This window comes from Coffea eugenioides, chromosome 2 (genome assembly GCF_003713205.1).
Source record: "Coffea eugenioides isolate CCC68of chromosome 2, Ceug_1.0, whole genome shotgun sequence".
NCBI lineage: Eukaryota > Viridiplantae > Streptophyta > Magnoliopsida > Gentianales > Rubiaceae > Coffea > Coffea eugenioides.
In genome coordinates this window covers 9,172,991-9,193,007 of record NC_040036.1, presented here as the reverse complement: position 1 = coordinate 9,193,007, position 20,017 = coordinate 9,172,991, and the positions used below count along the sequence as shown (strand labels likewise).

The window sequence follows — 20,017 nt, the reverse complement described above, 5'->3', positions numbered from 1 at the left end:
TGCTATACAAAAAATACAGAATTAAGATGTATTTGTGCATAATCATGTGTGTATGAATACATGTGTACGCACGTGCACACATACATATATAGATATATATATGTATTTATAAGTAAATACATGTGTGTATATTTCAAATGTGTAGAATGAATTAAAATAAGAGTTTTTTTGTTTCCGTTCAACATCTTGAAAATATTGGATGGATATGGAGTTATTTGCGAAAATTTTTTATTACATCATAAATATGCTTTTCAATTATTTTTTTATCATTTCAATTATTTTTTATATTATATACATTACATCACAAAAAATTATAATATTAATTCAAAATATTTTTCCCAAATAATCAATCTCATAATAAAAAACATCAATATCTTCTCACCGTTACTTTCTCAATGTGATTGATAACTTAACCGTCATATTTTCAACCAATAGAAACACATATTCTACGATATAAAACCTCATTTTCAACTTTAATTTAATATTTTTTCCTTCCCTCAAACCCTCAACATTCTTTGTTCCCTAACCACTTTGCACAATTTTAGTTTCCCTCACAACATACTCCACAATTTTTAGATCACATCATGATCTACGATATAAAACCTCATTTTCAACTTTAATTTAATATTTTTTCCTTCCCTCAAACCCTCGACATTCTTTGTTCCCTAACCACTTTGCACAATTTTAGTTTCCCTCACAACATACTCCACAATTTTTAGATCACATCATGATCATGATAGTGTATCCGCTTCCAGCCTCCTTTTAACTTCCAACTTCCTTGGAGACTCGATTCACGCATGCGAGTCTATGCTGTCCCGTCAAAGTATCAAACACACATGAAAAGGATTTACGCCCCAAATAGATAAGGTATATTCCAAAGAAACCAAATAAGTAAAAGAAAAAGAAAAGAAATAGTAAAGACAAGTACCTATCCAACCCCCTGGTCCCGTCGTCACAGTATTTTGGACCCCAAATTTCTGGAAACCGTGCTTCGCTGGGACCGCGGGGCCGGCCCAGCTCCCACTGGAAATTTTACCCCTAAATTTAGCGGGTCCGGTTCGCGTGGAATCTCTTCATTGCCAGCTTCACGGAAGTATACAATACGTGAGTGGGCGAATAAAAAAAACAAAAGACAAACAAAAATCTACGCCCACCGCTTTGTACTCGTACTTTTTCTTTCTCTCTCTGATTTCTTTGCTTGTTGCTTTCTCTCTCTTCGATCCCTAGGCGATCGATGAATGCAGGTACTCTTTTGATGCTTGTCTAACTAACCTGAATCTTTTAGTCCTGTAGAATTTTTTAGATTCTGGAATATTTTTGTTGATAAACCCTAATTTCCGTGTTAGCTCAAGTTAGGGGTTTTGTAGGTATAGCTAACGTCCTTTGATTAAAGGTGTAATCAGCTGTTTTTGTATCTGAACTTGAGTTTGATTTGCTCAATTCTGTGAAATTCATCTAGATTTCGGGTTAATTTTGGTTGGAATATGGTGGTTTTCAATGCTCTTGACACTGAATTGAATTCTGAATTCTACAGCGGGCAGTTGCTTTAGCGTGGATTTCGTTAAGCGTTTTCTTTTCTCTTGAAATGTGATCATGTCTGGACGTTTTGTTCTTTATAGACTGTGGGTTTGTAATTTTATGGAATATACATTAGCATGGTAGTAACGTTATTGGGTTATTTTAAAGAAGTTATTGTACTCGTTATTGAATTTTAATCTCAATGATTTTCTTGTGAGTTCATTTTCTTTTTTCGTTTATCTTTTCAAAATGAGTCTATCTTTTTTCCTTTTAACATTTTTCCCCTGAAATACTGAATAAATGCGATCACTTTGTTTATGAATTGTAGTTAGACTGAGGTTATGAATTTTTAAATTTCTGCTTTGATAATTTTTGCTGTACCTACCGATGAAGACTGATTTCTGGTCTTTATTATTTTTTGGAAACGAAATTTTAGTTGTGTCTTCTTATAGTAACTGCTAGTATTTAATGCAAAGAATGGTATGCAATGCTGTTTTGTAAGTTTCAAAGGTTATGTGGTTTAATTTATAAGAAACATTTTACTGAATTCTTATTCTGGAGTTGCAATCTTGATTTTTGTTTTGCCGAGATGAGCCACTGATCATTTGTTTTCATTTGATTATGGTTGGTTACAGATTTGAAAGTAACCGATTGAAGGACAACCTCTTCATAGGTATGACTTGCTAGGATTGATTTGTCGAAATGGCTGGAAATCCGAGATTTGAATTGAGTTCAGCTAGCACTGATTCGAGCTTTCATGGAAACTATGCACAGAGGGGTACCTATTCTGGTCCAAGTTTGGGTAGATCTGGAAGCTTCAGACACGGTTCTGACGTCCATACATTGAATTCAGGAAAGGGTACACCAAGGGGAAGTGGTCCATCAACCGGGGATGTATCTACATTGTCTCAGTCTCTGATGTTGGAGCCCATTGTAATGTTAGATCAAAAGTATCCACGGTCAGGTGAGCTAAGGAGGGTTCTTGGTTTCTCTGGTGGGAGCATGTCAGAGGATAATTCTTTTGGCGCTACTCATTTAAGAAACTCACCTCCTGTGGCGGTAGAGGAGTTAAAGAGGTTTAGAGAGAGTGTTGCTGATACATGCATAAGAGCTAGGTATGATTTGAGATCTGGTATCCTATCTCAGTTTACTGTTTCAAGTTTTACTTTTTTGAATCATCATGGAATGTTTTTCCTATCTAAGGATCAAATGTATTACAAAACGTTTTTGAAGCTACAGTCTTTTCCTACTATTTGCTTTTCAATGACTGCAAAGGTGGCAATAGCTAATAGCAACATACTCACTCTTCTTGTTAGAGCATGCTGTGTTAATATGTTGTTGACCACTATAGTACAAATTATTGCAAAGAGGAAAATAAAATGAAAAATCCTGTCAAGGAACTGGCAAAGCAAGGTTAACTAAGTTATGCTCAATTACTAATCTTAAGAAATTTTATTGTATTGCAAATGAAATGGTTTTCCCCCTTTTTCCAGCATCATAAGAATGTGTCTTTGATCCCTTGAAATTATGTATGTATTGCTGTCAAAATTAATTTGTGGAGCTAGTACATTTTGAAGATAGTTCCTTTTTATAAGGACTGAATTGAATTTTGATTTAAAAGAAAAAGCATGTGGAGCTGAGAAATTACATTTGTTGAATTTGATTGTTAGTCCATTTTTATAAGGACTCAATGGATTATTGATGTATATGTCTGACTTTGATGGATTTTTTTTTGGGGGTCTTCCCTCTGATGTTTTTGCTGACTGCTTACTGCTTTTTTCTTTGTTTAATTTTGCTGGGCCAGTGGTAGAGCAAAAAAGTTGGATGAACACTTGCATAAACTGGGCAAATATTTTGAGGCTACCACCTCCAAGAAGCAGCAGCGGAATGAGCTATTAACGAATGAAAGGCCAGGTAGCGCATGTTTGAAAATTGGAAACCAGATGAATCGAAGCCCCTCTGACATTGCGCTTCAAAAGTTGGAGGATCGATCTAAGAATGGTACACTTAATAAGCGTGTCCGAACATCAGTGGCAGAAAATCGGGTTTGTAGTCTACTTACTGATACTGTATATTATTGGTTCAGCAGTTTTGGGCCTTGATATTTAACAGGTCCTTTTAGCTGTATGAGAGAGAGAAAGAATAGACTCTGGAGTCTCGTGCTATTCAGAATCTAACAATTGCTGCCTAAGTTGTGAATACCTGTAGTAGAACTGCTGATAGGATCTAATCCAGCTCTTTTGTAATGCGGAAAGTGAGAGCAAAAATCCCATGAATTTTCAAAAACTCATTTTCCCTTCATGGAATATGTGCTCTTATTTTCCCTTAAATAGTGCCTTCATCAAAAACTCATTATTATCAGTCACATGAAAAAGAAATTATGGGGTGTTTTCAGTTTTTAGTTCATAATTCCACTTTTTGAGTTTTATGGCGTATGATAAGAAAGTTGATCCAAATGGGAATATGTAGTCATACACGAACTGTGTCTAGTACAAAATGTACTTTACATTCTTGAAAGGTTCATGTGCTGTGTCTGCTTGCTTTAATTATTGACTAACAACAAGTGTTCAATGTTTTTAGTACATCTATGATATATAGTAGAATCGACGTACACATGCAAACTTGTCAGATTAATGAAGTCATAGTTGATTGATTAATAGATATTTTGCTTGCCTTTTCTTAATATTCTCTTAATATGAATATTGTGATTCAGGCGGAGGGAAGGAGCAATGGCTTACCAAGGCAGCCTTTGATGATGCCCAAAGACACGGTTAGAGATCATAATATGGATTCTCACATTGTTGAAGAAAAGATTCGCAGATTGCCAGCTGGAGGGGAAAGTTGGGACAAAAAAATGAAAAGAAAACGTTCAGTTGGTGCAGTCTCTGCTAGACCTAATGAGAGTGATGGAGAACCAAAGCGAACAGTTCATCATAAGCTCACCAATGAATCTGGGTTGCAGCCTTCTGATTCCCAGAGTTTTAGGTATTTGGTTTGTTTTTAAAGCAATATATTGAATCATTATTTTGTAAAGGCCTTTGCCCCTCAATGACTAGTTGAAGTAGGGATTTCATCCTCAAAAGTATTGGTTCCTGTTCTCCTGTGAAATTGAGTTATGTGGAAGAAATTTATTCTTTTATTACATCCTAAAACAAAAAGTGTCTTTTTTCTAAGTACCTTAAGGCCATGCAGGTCATATTGACGATGAATTTGACGGAAATATTTAAATTCTTAAGATGGGAAGTTTACTCTGTTGGCGCTTTGTAGTGTCAAAATCCAAAAATGAGCAAAATGCAAGAAAGCAAAACCACAAAGTAAATCACGTCAACCTAAAATTTGAAGTTTGGATATGCTTGACTTGGTTGTCCTCCTCCTCCCCCCCTCCCCAAATGAAAAAGTGTATTTGCTCTTTCCAAAAAAGGAGTTAAAAGTTTCCAGTGTGTGCCAAAATACCTCCTTTAACAATGGGAGAAAAGAAAATGCTTGATCAATGAAGTTTCAGGGTGCACCTCCCAAAGGCAGATTGTGTTGAATAAATATATTTGCCAACGGAATGTAAGTTTAGATACTCGACTTTAAGCATCTTATTCTGTGAAAGCAATAATCATTTATTGATGGTTGGACTACTTTATGCTTTGTTGTTAACTTCGTAGCAATATTGGATGTCAATGTTCGTTTGGAAAATTTTTTGTGTCTTTTTCCTTTACTTATGCCTAAGGATAATAATTAATTTAAAACTGTTGCTTTGTTGGTGGGACCTAAATGTGCTCATCACAATCAGTTTGGTAAAGCTCCTTCATGTGTATGAAGATATGTAGTCTCAGTTCTTTTGGATTCCTTGGTGCCTTTTAATATAAAGTTATTTGGAAAAGTAAGAAGATCTTTTACTTGTATTCTAAGCTTTTGAAATTTACTAAACTTGTACATATTTTTTTTGGCAATACTGCATAATGAGATTGTGCATTCTCTACACTATATTTTTTCAAAAAGAAATGGAAGAGGTAAAGCTGAGCTTTACATAAAGCACATTTAAAGTGGGTTGCCCATGTTCTCGAGAAGAATTTCTCTTGTTGTTCTATTACATCTGAATCTCATATTTGATTGAGACTGATTTGCATCACATAAGTTTCATGCAGTAAATGTGCCATCATAATGGTCCTTTTATCTTAATTCAGAAATAACAGAATTTTTTTTTTTTTTTGCATAATGTGACATTCCTCCATTTTGCACATGTTACAGATCTGGAGCGCCTAATGTTACTGGTAGCATTAGTAAGTTGGATGGTACTTTATCACCTGCCAATTTGAATACTCGTGCTACAATTAAGGTTGAACAGGATAAGTCCACTCTCTCGAGGGAACATCTTGCCAAAGGAAGTGCTAAGTATGTCTTTGTTCTCTTTGTTGTCTCATTTTTTTTAGCATCAGATTTCCTTTCTAGTAAACTTGTCTCTAGCTTTGCTGACATTCCGTAGTGTAAACGGTAGGGTTTTTTTTTTATTCTCTCATTGCCAGACAATATAATGGTGGTGATATATCTGAATCTGTTCTTTAGGTTGAGCAATCGTGAAGACAATCATGTTATCTATCCTAGTCCAGTGGCAAAAGGAAAGGCCTCAAGGGCACCACGTAGTGGCTCAACAGCAACAAACTCGATATCTAACACTTCTCGAGTATCTGGAACATTAGAGAGCTGGGAACTGTCACAGAGCATAAACAAGAACTCCACCAATGGAGCCAACAATCGCAAGCGCGCTTTGCCATCAGGTTCTTCCTCCCCACCCATAACTCAGTGGGTTGGTCAGAGGCCACAAAAAAGTTCTCGCACTAGGAGAGCCAATCTCATTTCTCCTGTGTCGAACCATGATGAATTGCAGACACCATCTGAAGGGTGTTCCCCTTCTGATTTTGGCTCCAGATTGACATCTAGTGGAACTAATATTTCTCTTATTCCCAAGGGGCCAGCAAGCAGTGCCCAGAATCTTAAAGCTAAACCTGAAAATGTTTCATCCCCTGCTAGATTTTCAGAAAGTGAAGAATCTGGTGCTGGTGAAAACAGAGTTAAAGAGAAAGCAGTGGCTAGTAGTGAATTAGAGGAGAAAGCTGTTAATGCTGCTCAGAGTGTTGGAACTTCCCCATTGCTTCTGAAGAAGAATAAACTTTTGGTTAAAGAAGAAATTGGTGATGGTATACGGCGGCAAGGGCGAAGTGGAAGGGGCTCCTCAGTTTCTAGAGCTAGTATTTCACCAGTCAGTGAGAAATTGGACAGTGTGCCTGCAACTAAGCCAATTCGAAGTGTGAAGCCTGCCTCTGATAAGAGTGGAAGGTGCTGGAGCTCTCCTTGTTAAGGAAATCATGCCAACTTTACCATTTACTGTAGTTTTCTTTAGCTTACCTGTTGTTGTATTAATTGTGGCAGTAAGTCAGGCCGTCCTTTGAAAAAGGCATCAGACCGCAAGGGCTTTTCTCGTCTTGGGCATGCTATCAGTGCTGGTTCACCAGATTTCACTGGTATAACTTTCAATGTCGTCCTTATTGGTTGCCTTGTTACTTGTGAGAGTGCATAGAGAAAGTAGCGGATATAGGAAAGTGGGTGATCACACAACTCCCTCCCCCCCCCTTCTCTCTCTCTCTCTCTTTCATGCTTGCTTGTTCTGTTTGTTGTCACCCTAATAAGTTATTTGCTGTCTATAAGTAAAAAATTTCTTGCATGCTCTTTTGCTTTGTTAGAGGGAATAATACATGGTGATTTATTTTGTGAGTTCAGATAAGTATGTATAAGATTTGTAATATGCAGTTTTAAGTCTTATCAGCCAGAATAGGTCATTCTGTGTTACTTTGAGTAACTAATTAGTGTATATATATCTAAATGCGAAGTTATTCTTATAAAAGCCTGCTGGCATACCATTCCAGCAGTTTTGTCAGTTATTTTTTACATGGGAAGCAGTTTGACTATAAGACAGATTCTTGTTAGAATGGTCATTAGACTGACTCTCGTACGAATAAGTCTTTGATCCCTGATATAGGTTGTCTTGGTTCACCAACATGGTGCATAATTAACTATTATCTTCTGATGTTTCAGGGGAATCAGATGATGATCGGGAAGAGCTTTTGTCATCTGCAAATCTTGCTTACAATTCTAGTGGTATGTGCCTGATTTTTCCCTCTCCTTGAAAAAGATTATATTTTGTGGCATAATTTATGTTTAAATACTGCTTTATATCGTAGTCCTTGCATGTTCAAGTGCATTTTGGAGGAAGGTAGAGGGATTATTTGCTTCCATCAGCTCAGAGGGAAAGTCATACTTAGCAGAGCAGGTGCATCTGAATAGCAATGAAATATTCTTTTAATTGTATCTTCTTTTGTTCCCCCCCCCCCCCCCCTCCTTCTCTTTCTTGTTTTGAGATTATATAACATTTTTTTTTCTTTTTCTGTGTCAGCTAAAATTGTCAAAGGAACTGCATGAAAGGCTTGCTGAGACGCTTGGCAATGGAGGTGCTATTCAGGTACTTATTGAAAATAGAGATAGGCTACTTCATGGTAGCAGCATTTAAGTTGAGTTCTAATCCTGTTTAGCACTTCATTGGATTTAGAGCTGTAAATCAGTTATATCGACTCTAGCATTGCCTGTTCAAAGTAACTTTGAGTATTGAACAAGCTGAGCTACTTCAGATTGAAAGGTTTTCAAGCATTACGGTGAAATTAATCTGTATTCAAATGATATTACTTAAATGGATGCACAATCAACTTGGCTTGATGCAGTCAAGCTCAAAATCAATCTTGCAATCATGATGTATGATAGCATTATTCTTAACATTCTTTTCGAAGAAATAGTTCAAATCTGTTTAGCAAGTTCAATATTTTAGCAAGCATTTAAAAGTTAATTAGAGTTTGTGCAGTGATTGAGTCTTGTATAAGTATATAATTTCTGTTGGATACACATACATAGTAAAGAAGTATGCTGTGTTGTCCAACTTAATTAAGTCAAGGTGAGCTGCTGGAGCTCTGTGTTAACGGATGGGCTGACAAGTAATCTTAAGGTCGATTGATCAAGTGAATTACTGCATTCAGAGATTTAATTGATGGAATTTTGGCTTTCCTTATTTGCTGGTTACTATTGTTCATAAATCTCTCAACCCTATTGCCTTTGGTTGCTTTTCAACTGCTAATTGTTCAAATGGGAATCTAGTTTGTACACTTGTAGGGAATTTGGTGACAAGTTGGATATACTATTGAATTTGATTTGATAGAAAATATGTTTTCCTGGTGCTTTAAACTATTCTTCTGTTTCTACAGGGAAATTGTTCACACGATGAAATTTCTTTATCTGATGCACTTTCTGGAGAGAGAAGTAGAAGCACTCAAAATAAAAGTGAATCAAGAGACTTGTGTAATACAGATGATTCAGTCGATCAAGTTCATAATTCTACTTTGTGTGGAGGACTGGATGCAGGAAGGAGATTCGACCATGTTACTCCACTTTACCAAAGGGTGCTATCAGCTCTCATCATAGAGGATGATGTTGAAGAATTTGATGACAATGGATGGGAAAGATGTATGCCACATCAGAATGCTGTAGTGGCTTCACCTGATGATGCTTGCTTTGTTGATGCTGAAAGCAAGCATAGGAATGGGGAATTTGAATGCGAATCTGTATATGGGGTTCATACTCAGAGCAATGGCCATGCAAATAGATTGTTTTCGCATCATACGAGCAGCAATTATACTAGAAAATCCAGAGTGCTAGATTCTCCATGTGACAGTGAACTATCACAACGAGAGAATGGCTATGTGCACTCTGAGGTTCAAGTTTTTGTTGGTCTTTCTGGTAGTGATTTGGATGGAGAACAAAGTCATCGTAGCTCTTCTATTGAGTGCCAATATGAGCAAATGTGTCTTGAAGACAAAATCCTCTTGGAGCTCCATAGTATTGGTCTATATCCAGAAACTGTGGTAAGGATTGCTTGTATTAGTTCTTACAAGATTTTCATGCCTTGTCATGCTGTAAATAATTTCTGTTACTGCTTTCTGGTTTGTTTTTCAATCTTTTGGCATCCAAAAAGCCATATTATTTCCGTCATTTACTTGATATCTACTTGATCCAAAATTTTTCCCTTTTTCTACTTTTACCTTGTGCAGCCTGATCTCCATGATAAAGAGGATGAAGTGATCAATCAGGAAATCATTCAGCTGAACCGCGGACTTTATCAACAGGTAATTATTTAAAAAATTGTTGAGCATCTATATTATATATTATGAGTCTGATTGTGAACATTTTAGTACCGCATATTCAAGTGATTGAACTGATGAAAGAGATATAATTTTCGTGAGCAGGATACTGTTGTATCTTTCTTTCGATTTCAATTAGGCTTCTCAAATGAGATTTATGGTCTTGTCAATTTGGAAAATGTAGGTTATTAAAAAGAAGAGTCGCCTGGAAAAGATCTATGAAGCTATTCAAGGAGGACAAGATGTCGAAGGATCGTAAGTACTTTTAGAGAGTGTTTCTGTATGTTGTAGAAAGTGGAGAAAAAAATCATTGCTGTTCCTAAGCATTTTCATTTCCTGTTTTACTGTGCAATTTTAGAGTTTAGATTTTGGATTTGAATCATATTGAGAAGAATACTTTCTGTTTCTTCCACAGGGACCTTGAGCTTGTTGCAATGAATAAGCTTGTAGAGATTGCTTACAAAAAACTCTTGGTAATGATTTCATCAATTTGCCTTTCTTCTATATGGATTCTGTAATTCCAAGCTGTGTTAAAATTCTGAAAAAAAATGAGTTCTTGGTAGGATATATCTGGATCAAATATTGTAAAATGAAAATTTATTCTTAAATTTTAGAGGCAAAAGAGGTACAGTTTAGATGTGATGTTATGCTCCAGATTGTGCTTTGTTACCTCCAATAGAGAATTGGCAATGTTGAGTTTCGCTCTCTAATTCAAGTTCTTGACTTTAATAGGGAACAGGATTAATTACCTAGTTTGTAAAACTTTAGGAGGTTATTTGCTGGAATTGGTTGAAGTTCATAATGACAGTGCATTCAGCATTTTACTTTCACATTTTTTGGGGATCTGCACTATTTTATCTTCGTGGAAATTGTGATTTGACTTTTTCGGGACACAATATCAGAAAAACAAAAAGCTTTTCTGCTTTCAGATTGCACTCTCTTAATCTTAGCTGTGTAGCAGTCATTTAACCATGCTTTCAGAATGTCCTTAAAGTGTACTATTATGGGATGCAAATAGAATAAATTCTGATATTTTCTGTTGTGTACTGCTTTTCATGCAATTCCGCAATCAGATTTGCATTACCTAGCAAATTTGGAGATGGTAGCCTTTTTCCCCTCCAAAATTAACCTTTTAATGAAATCAAGCACAGGAGGAGGAGATAGCCAATATTATACCAGTAGTTTCTTTCTTCATTCACTTATAGAACATGGAATGCTCCTTGTTACATCCTTACTGGTCACTTTGAGACCTGAGATGGTTGTAGAGGCTGTTCAAAGTATGGATATCTCTTTTAGATTGGAAATGATCATTGCAGGTATAGATCACCAAAGCATACCGTGCGATGCAAACATGTCTACTGACATGGCTTTCTTTCTAGGCATACTTCGCCTCTTTTATCTTATCTTCATCTGAAGCCTCTATTTGCTTTGATTAACATTATTTTCCTAAGATACATCACTTACTGTCACAAATCTTAACCTTGAGAATATGCATGTAGGAAGTATTGCTTACTGTCATAAATCTTGACCTTGAGAACATGCATGTATGAAGTATTGCTTAGCTGATTATTTGTGCGTATATTTGTTTTCCACAACTTAAACCCTATGCTTCTGCTTTGTTCCAACAATGATGAATCCTTCATCATAGCACTATGAGCTGTGATCGCATGCATATTCGATTATAGTTTGTACTTCTTCTTTTTCTCCCAGCTGGATTTATGACACCATGAATTAATAATCACATTCTACTAATTATAATTTAGGTTGATAATATGCTGTCGTGCAGCACTTTTTGTTATCTTTTTAGTATACAAAATCCAAATATTAATGCTTCTGCCTCGTATTCCTTTCATCTCAATTGTGCTTGTATTATGGCTGCTGAATGCTGTAACCTAGTACACCCTTTATCTCATAAAAAAATTTTACAGGCTACTCGAGGAAGTCTTGCTTCTAAAAATGGGATGCCTAAGGTGTCAAGACAAGTTGCACTGGCTTTTGCAAGGAGAACGCTTGCTAGATGTAAGAAATTTGAGGACTGCAGAGTGAGTTGTTTTAACGAGCCTGCTCTCCGGGATATCATCTTTGCACCTGCTCCTCAAATCAGTGAAGTTGAGCCGTTGACTGGTGGTCGCATTGCAGGTGCAAATCTTAAACTATTATTACGCTTGTCAAGTTTTGTCCATCTGAGTGCTATTTTACTTTTAATAATGAAGTAAATTAGAGTTCGCTATTGCTATATTTGGCTTTTGGCTTCAATTTCTGTTGATACTAATCAGAAAAGGTGGTCTTCTTGATTTTATGTTGACTTGTGCCGAGCGCATTTGAACTTCGATACTTCTCTACAAGCTCATAATCGGTTAAATTTACTTTAATTATGATTCTTCTTATTCTGCAGATACTTCTCGCAATAAAACTGGGGGTGATACATTTGACAATTACAGTCATCAGTCTGAACAAGCTTTTGCAAAGAATGGGCCTATTTTGAACAGAGGGAAGAAAAAAGAAGTACTGCTTGATGATGTTGGTGGTGCTGCCATTAGAACCACATCACTTGGGAGTAGCCTTTTGGGTGGCGCAAAGGGAAAGAGAAGTGAGAGAGATGCTTCTGTGCGTAACAGTATTACCAAAGCTGGCCGCTCATCTCTGGGTAACTCTAAGGGTGAGCGGAAGACAAAAACAAAGCCCAAACAGAAAACAGCTCAACTTTCTACATCTGGAAATGGATTCATGAATCCAGTCTATCCTTCTTCAGCTGGTGGCTCTGGTGAATTGATGAACAATAGTGGAAATAGAAAAAGAGAGGTTGGTTTGATTTCCCCTGGTAATGCTCCTCCGGATTCAGTGAAGGAGAAAAAGGAATCTCTTGAGTTTGCAAATATGCCGCTGAATGATATAGATCTCCCGATGGAAGAACTAGGTGTAGGACCTGACATTGGAGGAAATCAGGACTTCAATTCTTGGTTTAACTTTGAGGATGATGGTTTACAAGACCATGATGCTGTGGGCCTTGACATACCTATGGATGACCTTTCAGAGTTGATGTTTTAGGGGCAGTATCGTTGTACATTCTTGTGGATTATTTAACTGTTTAGATGTAAGATTCTCTTTTTACATTGTTTTTTGGGGGCCAGGGAGAAAAAAAGGAAGAGAGGAGGGGGGCGGGGGGTTTACTGCTAGTTTAAGCTGTGTCCTGGCCAGTTGGCATTTGTAATTATTGGCCATTCTTTTTGTACAATTATATGAGCATAATTAGCGGGAAATCCCCATTGTTTTTGAATTATACAGGACTATTTTTCCTTTCTCAAGCATTGAAAGTTTAAGAGGCAGTTTTGAAAATGCAGTCAGCACCATTAGATTCTAAATGGATTCGCAGGTGCGATGTTATTGGACGAGGGGCATGGATGATGTAAACTTTTTTGAATGGGATGTAATTTTACGTAAACTACTTGTAAAATTTTACAATAAAGACGTAATTATTATGTATAAGATTCATATGAATAATAGCAGAATGTTATACCTCTGTTATAAGAAAGTACGAACAGTTTATTTATTTATTTATTTTGATAGGGTACAAGCAATTTATTTAGAATTACAGACTGTTCAAAAGTAAGAATGTGCGAGCAGTTTATCTAGAATTGCAAAATGTTCAAAAAAATGATATACTATTGTTCAAGGATGGTTGATCTATCCTGCGCTTGATTTTACGGAAACCTGTGCAGCGGACGTTTGCTTGTGATTGATTTTCAAGAGATGTTTATCTTTTCGCTCTGGTCCATGTGAGCAACTTTACTGTAGTTGGCCGCTGCTCCACAAATTCTTCCGAGGATCTGCATCTGAATAAATGCAATTCCCGCTTAAGTAACTTGGGGCTTGTCACTAAATCTCAAGTTATTATTCTATACTCGTGGTTGTTCTGCCACTGCTTGGGAGCTAGGCCTCTCTTAAACAGCGTTATAGTGCCAATAGTCAAGAGCATTATTTTGACTCTTCCAGGTCTACAAAGAATTTGCTCTCCCGTGTTACTGGATTTCATGTGGGATATGTAAATGCATTTGGTGAGTCAAATTTAACGGCTTTTGCATCTGGACTGCCCTTGCTACTTGCCCGTTCTGTCACCATTCTGTCGAAAGCTGCAGTTCTGCCCGTACCAAGGCTTAGCTACTTAAATAAAGTGAATCTGGAGAATGCTAACTGAGTCTCTTCTCAGTTTTGCATTGGCTGACAAAATATGTACAGTGAGAGGGTTGCTGCTATCCAATCCTACACTCCTCAGTCCTCTCTCCTGCATGCGTTCTTGCTCAATATTTCTTAATTGGTCAGATTTCATGGAAGCTTCTATGTTGTCAGTCTACTGCAGCTAATTTTACACAAAGCCATCTTGAATTGGATCAACTACAGCTCTCCAATCCTGGCATGTTTATGCTTTAATAAGTTCTATATTTGAGGAAAGTATTGAAGCTACTTATTGTGTCTCCATTCATATTTTATATTCTTCACAGATTTTCCTGCAAGCACATCACTTTTTCAATCTGTGAACCCTATTAAGATTAACAAGGGATGGTTGCCTTCTCTAGGCATCAAAAGCAAAGCTTTTCCACAGTTCTGGACATGGTAAAATCACAGCCAGTACAACCGTTCTTTTTTTTTTTTTTTGGTTGGGGTAGGTCGACTACCTAGTGATCATTGACACGCAAACAGCCAGACTGCAAGAACTTTTACTTCCAAAATTGTTTTTTTTAGCTGTATTTTTACAAAGCATTACCAGTTCGTAAACACCTCAACTGAGCAACGGCAATCAGTTATCAAGTGCACTACACAAGGCAGAATCATTCTGCATAAAGAAATAGTAAAGGTAGATTATAAAATGGATGAAGTTACTGGGCAGCTAGTACATTGAAGTCAACTTTGGCACTATAATATGTACCCGGTTGGGTCAGTTTGAATGTCTCCTTGGATAACAATGAATTAATCTGGCAAAGTTAACCTTCAGAACAAGTGCCGAGTGGCTCGGCAGCTATGACCATTCATAGCATCAAGCTAGCAGTTTCATATTGCAGGGTAGGGGTGAGCTTTGCAAAACGATGGAAAGTTTTACGGGATCGAGAACTCTGGTATTGTTAGTCAACGAAATCACACAAGATGACCTGCCTTGTGCAATGCAACAACCGAGAGACTAATCCAATGATGCCCTGCAGATGAGCTTGCCAATTAACCAAATTGACTAAAATCACCTTTCCTGTCCAATGCAGCTATTTGAACCTTTTACTCTCCATCTTCAGAAACTATGTCTATCCGGTCCATGTAGTGATGACAAGCTACAATGGAGACTGGTAAAAGGTCTTCAACCATTCGGAACATGAAGTGCAGACTTGGAAGATTAAGTCCCAGTTTGTACTCTTTCTCACCAAATTCTGTCTGTTTTAAGGTTGCTCTGTAATTTGTGGTGGCAGTAGCTGGGTGACCCCTGGCAATAGATACCTGAAGTACATAGGAACACAACTTGGTGTCAGCCACATGAATGTAAAACAAAGGACCAAGGAAATTATTTAACAACAACTGTATAACCGAGAGAAGGTTTCACTTGGTAATGTGAAACGAAAAGTAAATCAAAGATGGAGTTAATACATGCATTAGTTAACTGAGCAGGACAATTGACACATACTTTCCAAATGAAGCTAAAAGAAAAGGTATGAAAAATGTTGATTGATGGCAAAAAAATTGGTGAAAATGTCTTTTGACACTAAATGCTTTATTCTGCAACAAAACCCAAGCTTTCAGCAGCAGTTTTATGTGGTGTCACGATGTTTGAGCATAGGCTTTCATGCCTATAAATTGAATGACTTAAAAGTAGACGAAGAGGGACAAAATCATGGGAACCAACATGTTTCTCTAAGTAGAGAGGAGTATTGTTTAGCCAATGATTCACCAGTTTGTTTCCATAATTCAATGATAAAGAGACAATAATAGGAATATAGCGATGCCTATCTAGTCAATGATATTCTCTGCAATTTTCTAGCCACATCAACTTAACCAAACCAAGATTAAAGGTTAAGGACAACAATAACATTAACCATATCTCTTTTAAAGTTACAATAAAAATACGATATAGGAATATACTGATGCATATCTAGTCTTTCAAAGTTGGGAGTCACAATTGAATAGCTACATTAGTAGTGCCACATAAATTTACACAAAAACAAGTTAAAGGTTAATGACGAGTAATGTTAAGCAAGTTTTTCCATTTAAAGTTACTACAAAAAGACGATTACAAGAACAGAAATGCAAAGACAATCAATGCCTGCATACTAACCAAATGATTTTCTCCCATTTCAAGAAGCCAAAATCTCCAATTGTTGAATTCTGTACCATCAACAATGACAAATATGTCATTCCAGTCAGAATGATGAAACTCAACATTGTCCAACCTTTTCCCCACACCAACACCTATGGCCTTGACAAATGCTTCCTTCAGACACCAGTATCTGCAAGTTATCAGTCAACTGTCAGCCTTCCTTTCTATCATTACAAATTAATTTAACCTTTTCTTAGGCTTATTCTTTTCAATTAGTAGGCAGCATTCTTTACTTTTAGCTGTTAGCATCACATTTTGCCAGTACTCAAAACCATCTAGAGTCAATCATACCTGTAGAACCTATTCAACTTATCATAGGAGGAGTCAGCTTTCATAATGTCAGACCATTCTAAATTTGAGAAGTACGATAAGAAGTTCTGAATGAACTTGTCAACTGACTCTTTCATGGGAATAGAACAATTAGCAATGTCTAATCCAACAAGGCACACAGGTTCAGAAGCAATTGCCACAAAATTGCCATCATGGGAAGTGTTAAAGTTAAAATTTGGAAATGTGCCGGTCTTGTCATCATATTCCTGTAGAAAAGTATAGCTTTTATTAGTTACGCAAAAGATTTGCAATTATAAGGCAGAAAAATAAACTCAGGAGATAAACACGTCTCCAACCAACAAGTCTGACGCTTACATGATGATATTATCAAATAGCATTTTCCTTTTTGGAAAAAATAATGATCTTTAAATTTTTTTATGGTATAAAAACACATAAAAATAAGATCAATAATACGAGATTCAGTATGCGAATTAGTTATGAATATACTTTTAACTAAAACATACTCCACCTGGTCCTCTGTGGACTGCAACAGCCATTTTCTTAACATTTTTCCTTTCTTTATTTCATTTTAAGCTCTTGGATAAATGAAGAAAACCATTTCAAATAACAGGGAAGCAAGAAAGACAGAGAGTTGGAAACAAGTTATAATGCAAAAGGATAAATCCTTTAAAGCTGCAAAAAAAAGTTGTCAATCAGAATGTTCAGAGTCTAATATGCAATTGCTAGTTGTGTGCAGAAAAGGAAAGACATTTCAAACATTCCGCCTTGAGACCACAAAACAAGGAAATAAGACACTGACATGACTTTAGCTATTTATAGTAAACCCTCTAGGTTGTTTTCTAAGGGTTCACAATCTGGTCAAATCATGAGCGTTAGTTTTACCCACACACAGAGTCTCTCTCTCTCTCTCTCAATATATCATCTTAAGTTGATTTTCTGGATTTACGAGCTCAATCATATTTATACGGAGTGAGTTATCACTTGCAGTTGCTGAAATTGGAAATCCTTGCAGATCTTTTGTGATGGCAATCTTTCTCGAACCTTGTTTGACAATATAAATAAGAAAAAGAACCTACCAGCACCCTCATTTACTATTAACCATAGATATTACTTGGCCAAAAGGTATTTCACTAATTATCACAAGTTTATTTCCGTTATACCTTTCAGAGCATTTTTATCTGAAAATTCCACTTAGTAGACATCATGAAAAATGCTGCAAATATGAAATCAGAACAATTTGCAAATGAACAGAAAAGCCTCGGGCTTTTCCAATCCAAAAGACTTCAATTGAATTCAGCTAAGCAGCTCAAACACACCATGAAGCTTTTTTATGATACACCAGCCAACTAACGAACAATGTTGTTAACATACCTCAAATTACTCTTTACAAATTAAGCATAAGAAAACCACCGAGATTCTGCCATACCAAATAGGGTTTACCCTCAACCGTTCGCCTGATGATAATTTCATCGTATGGAATACCCAGCACCTGCTGCACAAGTGCGTACTGCAATAGCCTGCTTACAAGCGCCCTTTTTCGGTCTTCCATTTTCACAAACCTATTAAATTAAGAAAAATCATTCCATCAAGTAAATTGAGGTTTCTTTAAGCCATCCCCACAGTCCTTGCTCACAAAAACAAGTTGCTGACATGATTTGCTAATTTAACCACCCCAAATAAAAAAAAAAGAAGAAAAAGCACTGTGCAAAACTCTCAAAATAAATTGACCTGGTTATAGGAGAATGCTCGTGCTGGGGAAGAAATGACATCACAGAGGCGAAGTAATCTGGAGAAGGATTCCACTTTGAGATGTCTACAATCCATCTCTGAACACCCTTTTCCAGTTCCATTTTTATCCTTTTCTCTCAACAACAATTTTTCATCACAGAACTGAAAATTCTTCTACCTCGAGCTACAAGTCTGGCGAAGTTTTTCTACAATTGTTTCACTTTCAACGATTCTTGATTTTCCTCTTAAGCCGGCAAAAGCTCTTCATTCGGTTCGTTACTAGTTTTTGGGTCTTGGGCACCTCATCAATTTACTCATTTCACCCGCCAGTTCAGTCAGGCTGCAGATGGGCTTGTGTTCGGTCAACTATTAATAACCTTTGAGCCTAAATGGAGGCCCAAAAATATTTAGGCCTAAATGGAAGCCTTACCAATTGTCCTTTTGATTCTTCTTTTAACGATTAATTTTTCATGCATCTATGGGAATTTTTTCACACAAGGAGACTTGAGCGCATGCCACGTGTGGGAAAAGAAAATTTTGAAATTGAATAAATATCATGTTTCATGTACCATTGTTAGTGAAAAAAAGTTTTATTACAGTGATAATATAGAAAAGATTAATCCGGTAATTAATTATATCATTAGAGTGCGTGCGTGTGTGGATAGTAGAAAATGACCTTAAAATCTACATAGGACTAGCAAGACTCGTACATCACTTAGTGAGTCAGCGTGTACGAACATGAGGGAATTTTGACTCTAAAATTCGCACCATTTAAGATATTGGACAATCTTAGCTATAGCTTGCGAATGATTGTACCTGGCCAACTCCTGATGACACCCTTTCAAGTAAACTATAAATGGAAATGGTGGGAATCGCAGACACTAGGCTGGCTGGCGTACATAGTTACTACAGTTAGGTGGCCAAATAAACTAAAGAAAATAGCAAAGAGCCGCATAATAAAGCCACTTTCGGCTAATTATTTGTTAAACTAGAAAAACCAACAATTTTGCCATCAAGATGTCGTGACAGATTGAGCTGTGAAAGGTACAACTACCAATCTAATATCCTATCCTCTTCAGTTTTCTTGTCATTTCCACTGTCCTTTTGCACGATCAAGTGAGTGCTTGCCAGTATAAAAAGGCGGGTGGACTTGGTGCATGATCAAGCGAAGTAGAACTTGCAGTGGAGTTATGAAGTACAAAAGGCTCTATAAATTGAACGCAAGGCAAGATGATGAGTCAAATTTTTGGCCATCTGAAGGCAGCGAAACTGAGAGCAGCTACAACAATGGAAATCATCAGCCGGCAGATGAGATTAATGACAGAAAGAAAGTGAAAAGCCTAGCGGAAGCTATGCAGAGAATCCTTTCAATGGGAGAGCAACAACTGCAGCAGCGGTCAGCCAGGGCGGAGAATCGTGCCAAGAACTTGGGATGTGATCAATTCCAAGGAGAGGTCAAGAAATCCGAAAATAGAAGCTGCGAAAAGACTGCGAACTCTTGATGATCAATTACCTTTTGCAGTGCATTTTTCAGCGTCTGTATAGTGTCCTACAATACATAAGTATATGGTTCCTTACCTCATTTTCATGCCAAAGTTTAGTGGAGATGAGTACTATTCGGGGCAGAATGGTGCCCTTCATAATGGCACTTGTATTAACATGTACACTCAAATATCAGGTATGTGCATCAAATTCCATCCATTCACTCTTGAGGTGAGAATCCGAATATCTAAATATATAACTATTATCATTATCTATACTATTATATAAAAGTATCTTGAATGACTTACCAATGGGCGTTTATTATTTTTTTTGATTTATCTAATATGCCCAAAATTATATAAATGTTAACTTGAGGGTAAAATTGAGTACCATGGACAGTTAAAACAATACTGAAGTT

At 36.8% G+C, this 20,017-nt stretch overlaps 2 protein-coding genes across 2 annotated transcripts; one reads left to right on the top strand and one right to left on the bottom strand.

Annotated features, from left to right (window-relative positions):
• Positions 1-1,143: 1,143 nt before the first annotated feature.
• LOC113762462 lies at positions 1,144-13,051 on the top strand. Its single transcript, XM_027305921.1, has 16 exons — positions 1,144-1,244; positions 2,154-2,633; positions 3,323-3,563; positions 4,232-4,503; positions 5,758-5,901; positions 6,073-6,843; positions 6,937-7,028; positions 7,600-7,662; positions 7,746-7,834; positions 7,958-8,023; positions 8,814-9,470; positions 9,657-9,731; positions 9,931-10,001; positions 10,162-10,219; positions 11,675-11,885; positions 12,142-13,051. The coding sequence occupies exons 2-16, from the start codon at positions 2,221-2,223 to the stop codon at positions 12,792-12,794; spliced, it is 3,876 nt and encodes a 1,291-aa protein (XP_027161722.1). The 5' UTR covers positions 1,144-1,244; positions 2,154-2,220; the 3' UTR covers positions 12,795-13,051.
• Positions 13,052-14,458: 1,407 nt separating this feature from the next.
• On the bottom strand, positions 14,459-18,422 carry LOC113760520 (L-aminoadipate-semialdehyde dehydrogenase-phosphopantetheinyl transferase-like). The gene is made up of 5 exons (XM_027303134.1): positions 18,118-18,422; positions 17,816-17,948; positions 16,390-16,634; positions 16,057-16,228; positions 14,459-15,224 (listed from the first exon to the last, which is right to left on the bottom strand). Exons 1-5 carry the CDS (start codon positions 18,237-18,239, stop codon positions 15,009-15,011), a joined length of 888 nt encoding a protein of 295 aa, XP_027158935.1. The 5' UTR covers positions 18,240-18,422; the 3' UTR covers positions 14,459-15,008.
• Between the last annotated feature and the right edge of the window lie 1,595 nt (positions 18,423-20,017).

Bases quoted from the DNA above. Each gene is read 5' to 3' on its own strand.
- LOC113762462 (XM_027305921.1), top strand. From the start codon at position 2,221: ATGGCTGGAAATCCGAGATTTGAATTGAGTTCAGCTAGCACTGATTCG. The intron at 2,634-3,322 runs GTATGATTTGAG...TTGCTGGGCCAG, and splicing joins GATACATGCATAAGAGCTAG to TGGTAGAGCAAAAAAGTTGG. The intron at 9,732-9,930 runs GTAATTATTTAA...TGGAAAATGTAG, and splicing joins ACCGCGGACTTTATCAACAG to GTTATTAAAAAGAAGAGTCG.
- LOC113760520 (XM_027303134.1), bottom strand. From the start codon at position 18,239: ATGGAACTGGAAAAGGGTGTTCAGAGATGGATTGTAGACATCTCAAAG. The intron at 16,229-16,389 runs GTATGATTGACT...GATAACTTGCAG, and splicing joins AAGTTGAATAGGTTCTACAG to ATACTGGTGTCTGAAGGAAG. The intron at 15,225-16,056 runs GTTAGTATGCAG...TATGTACTTCAG, and splicing joins AAATGGGAGAAAATCATTTG to GTATCTATTGCCAGGGGTCA.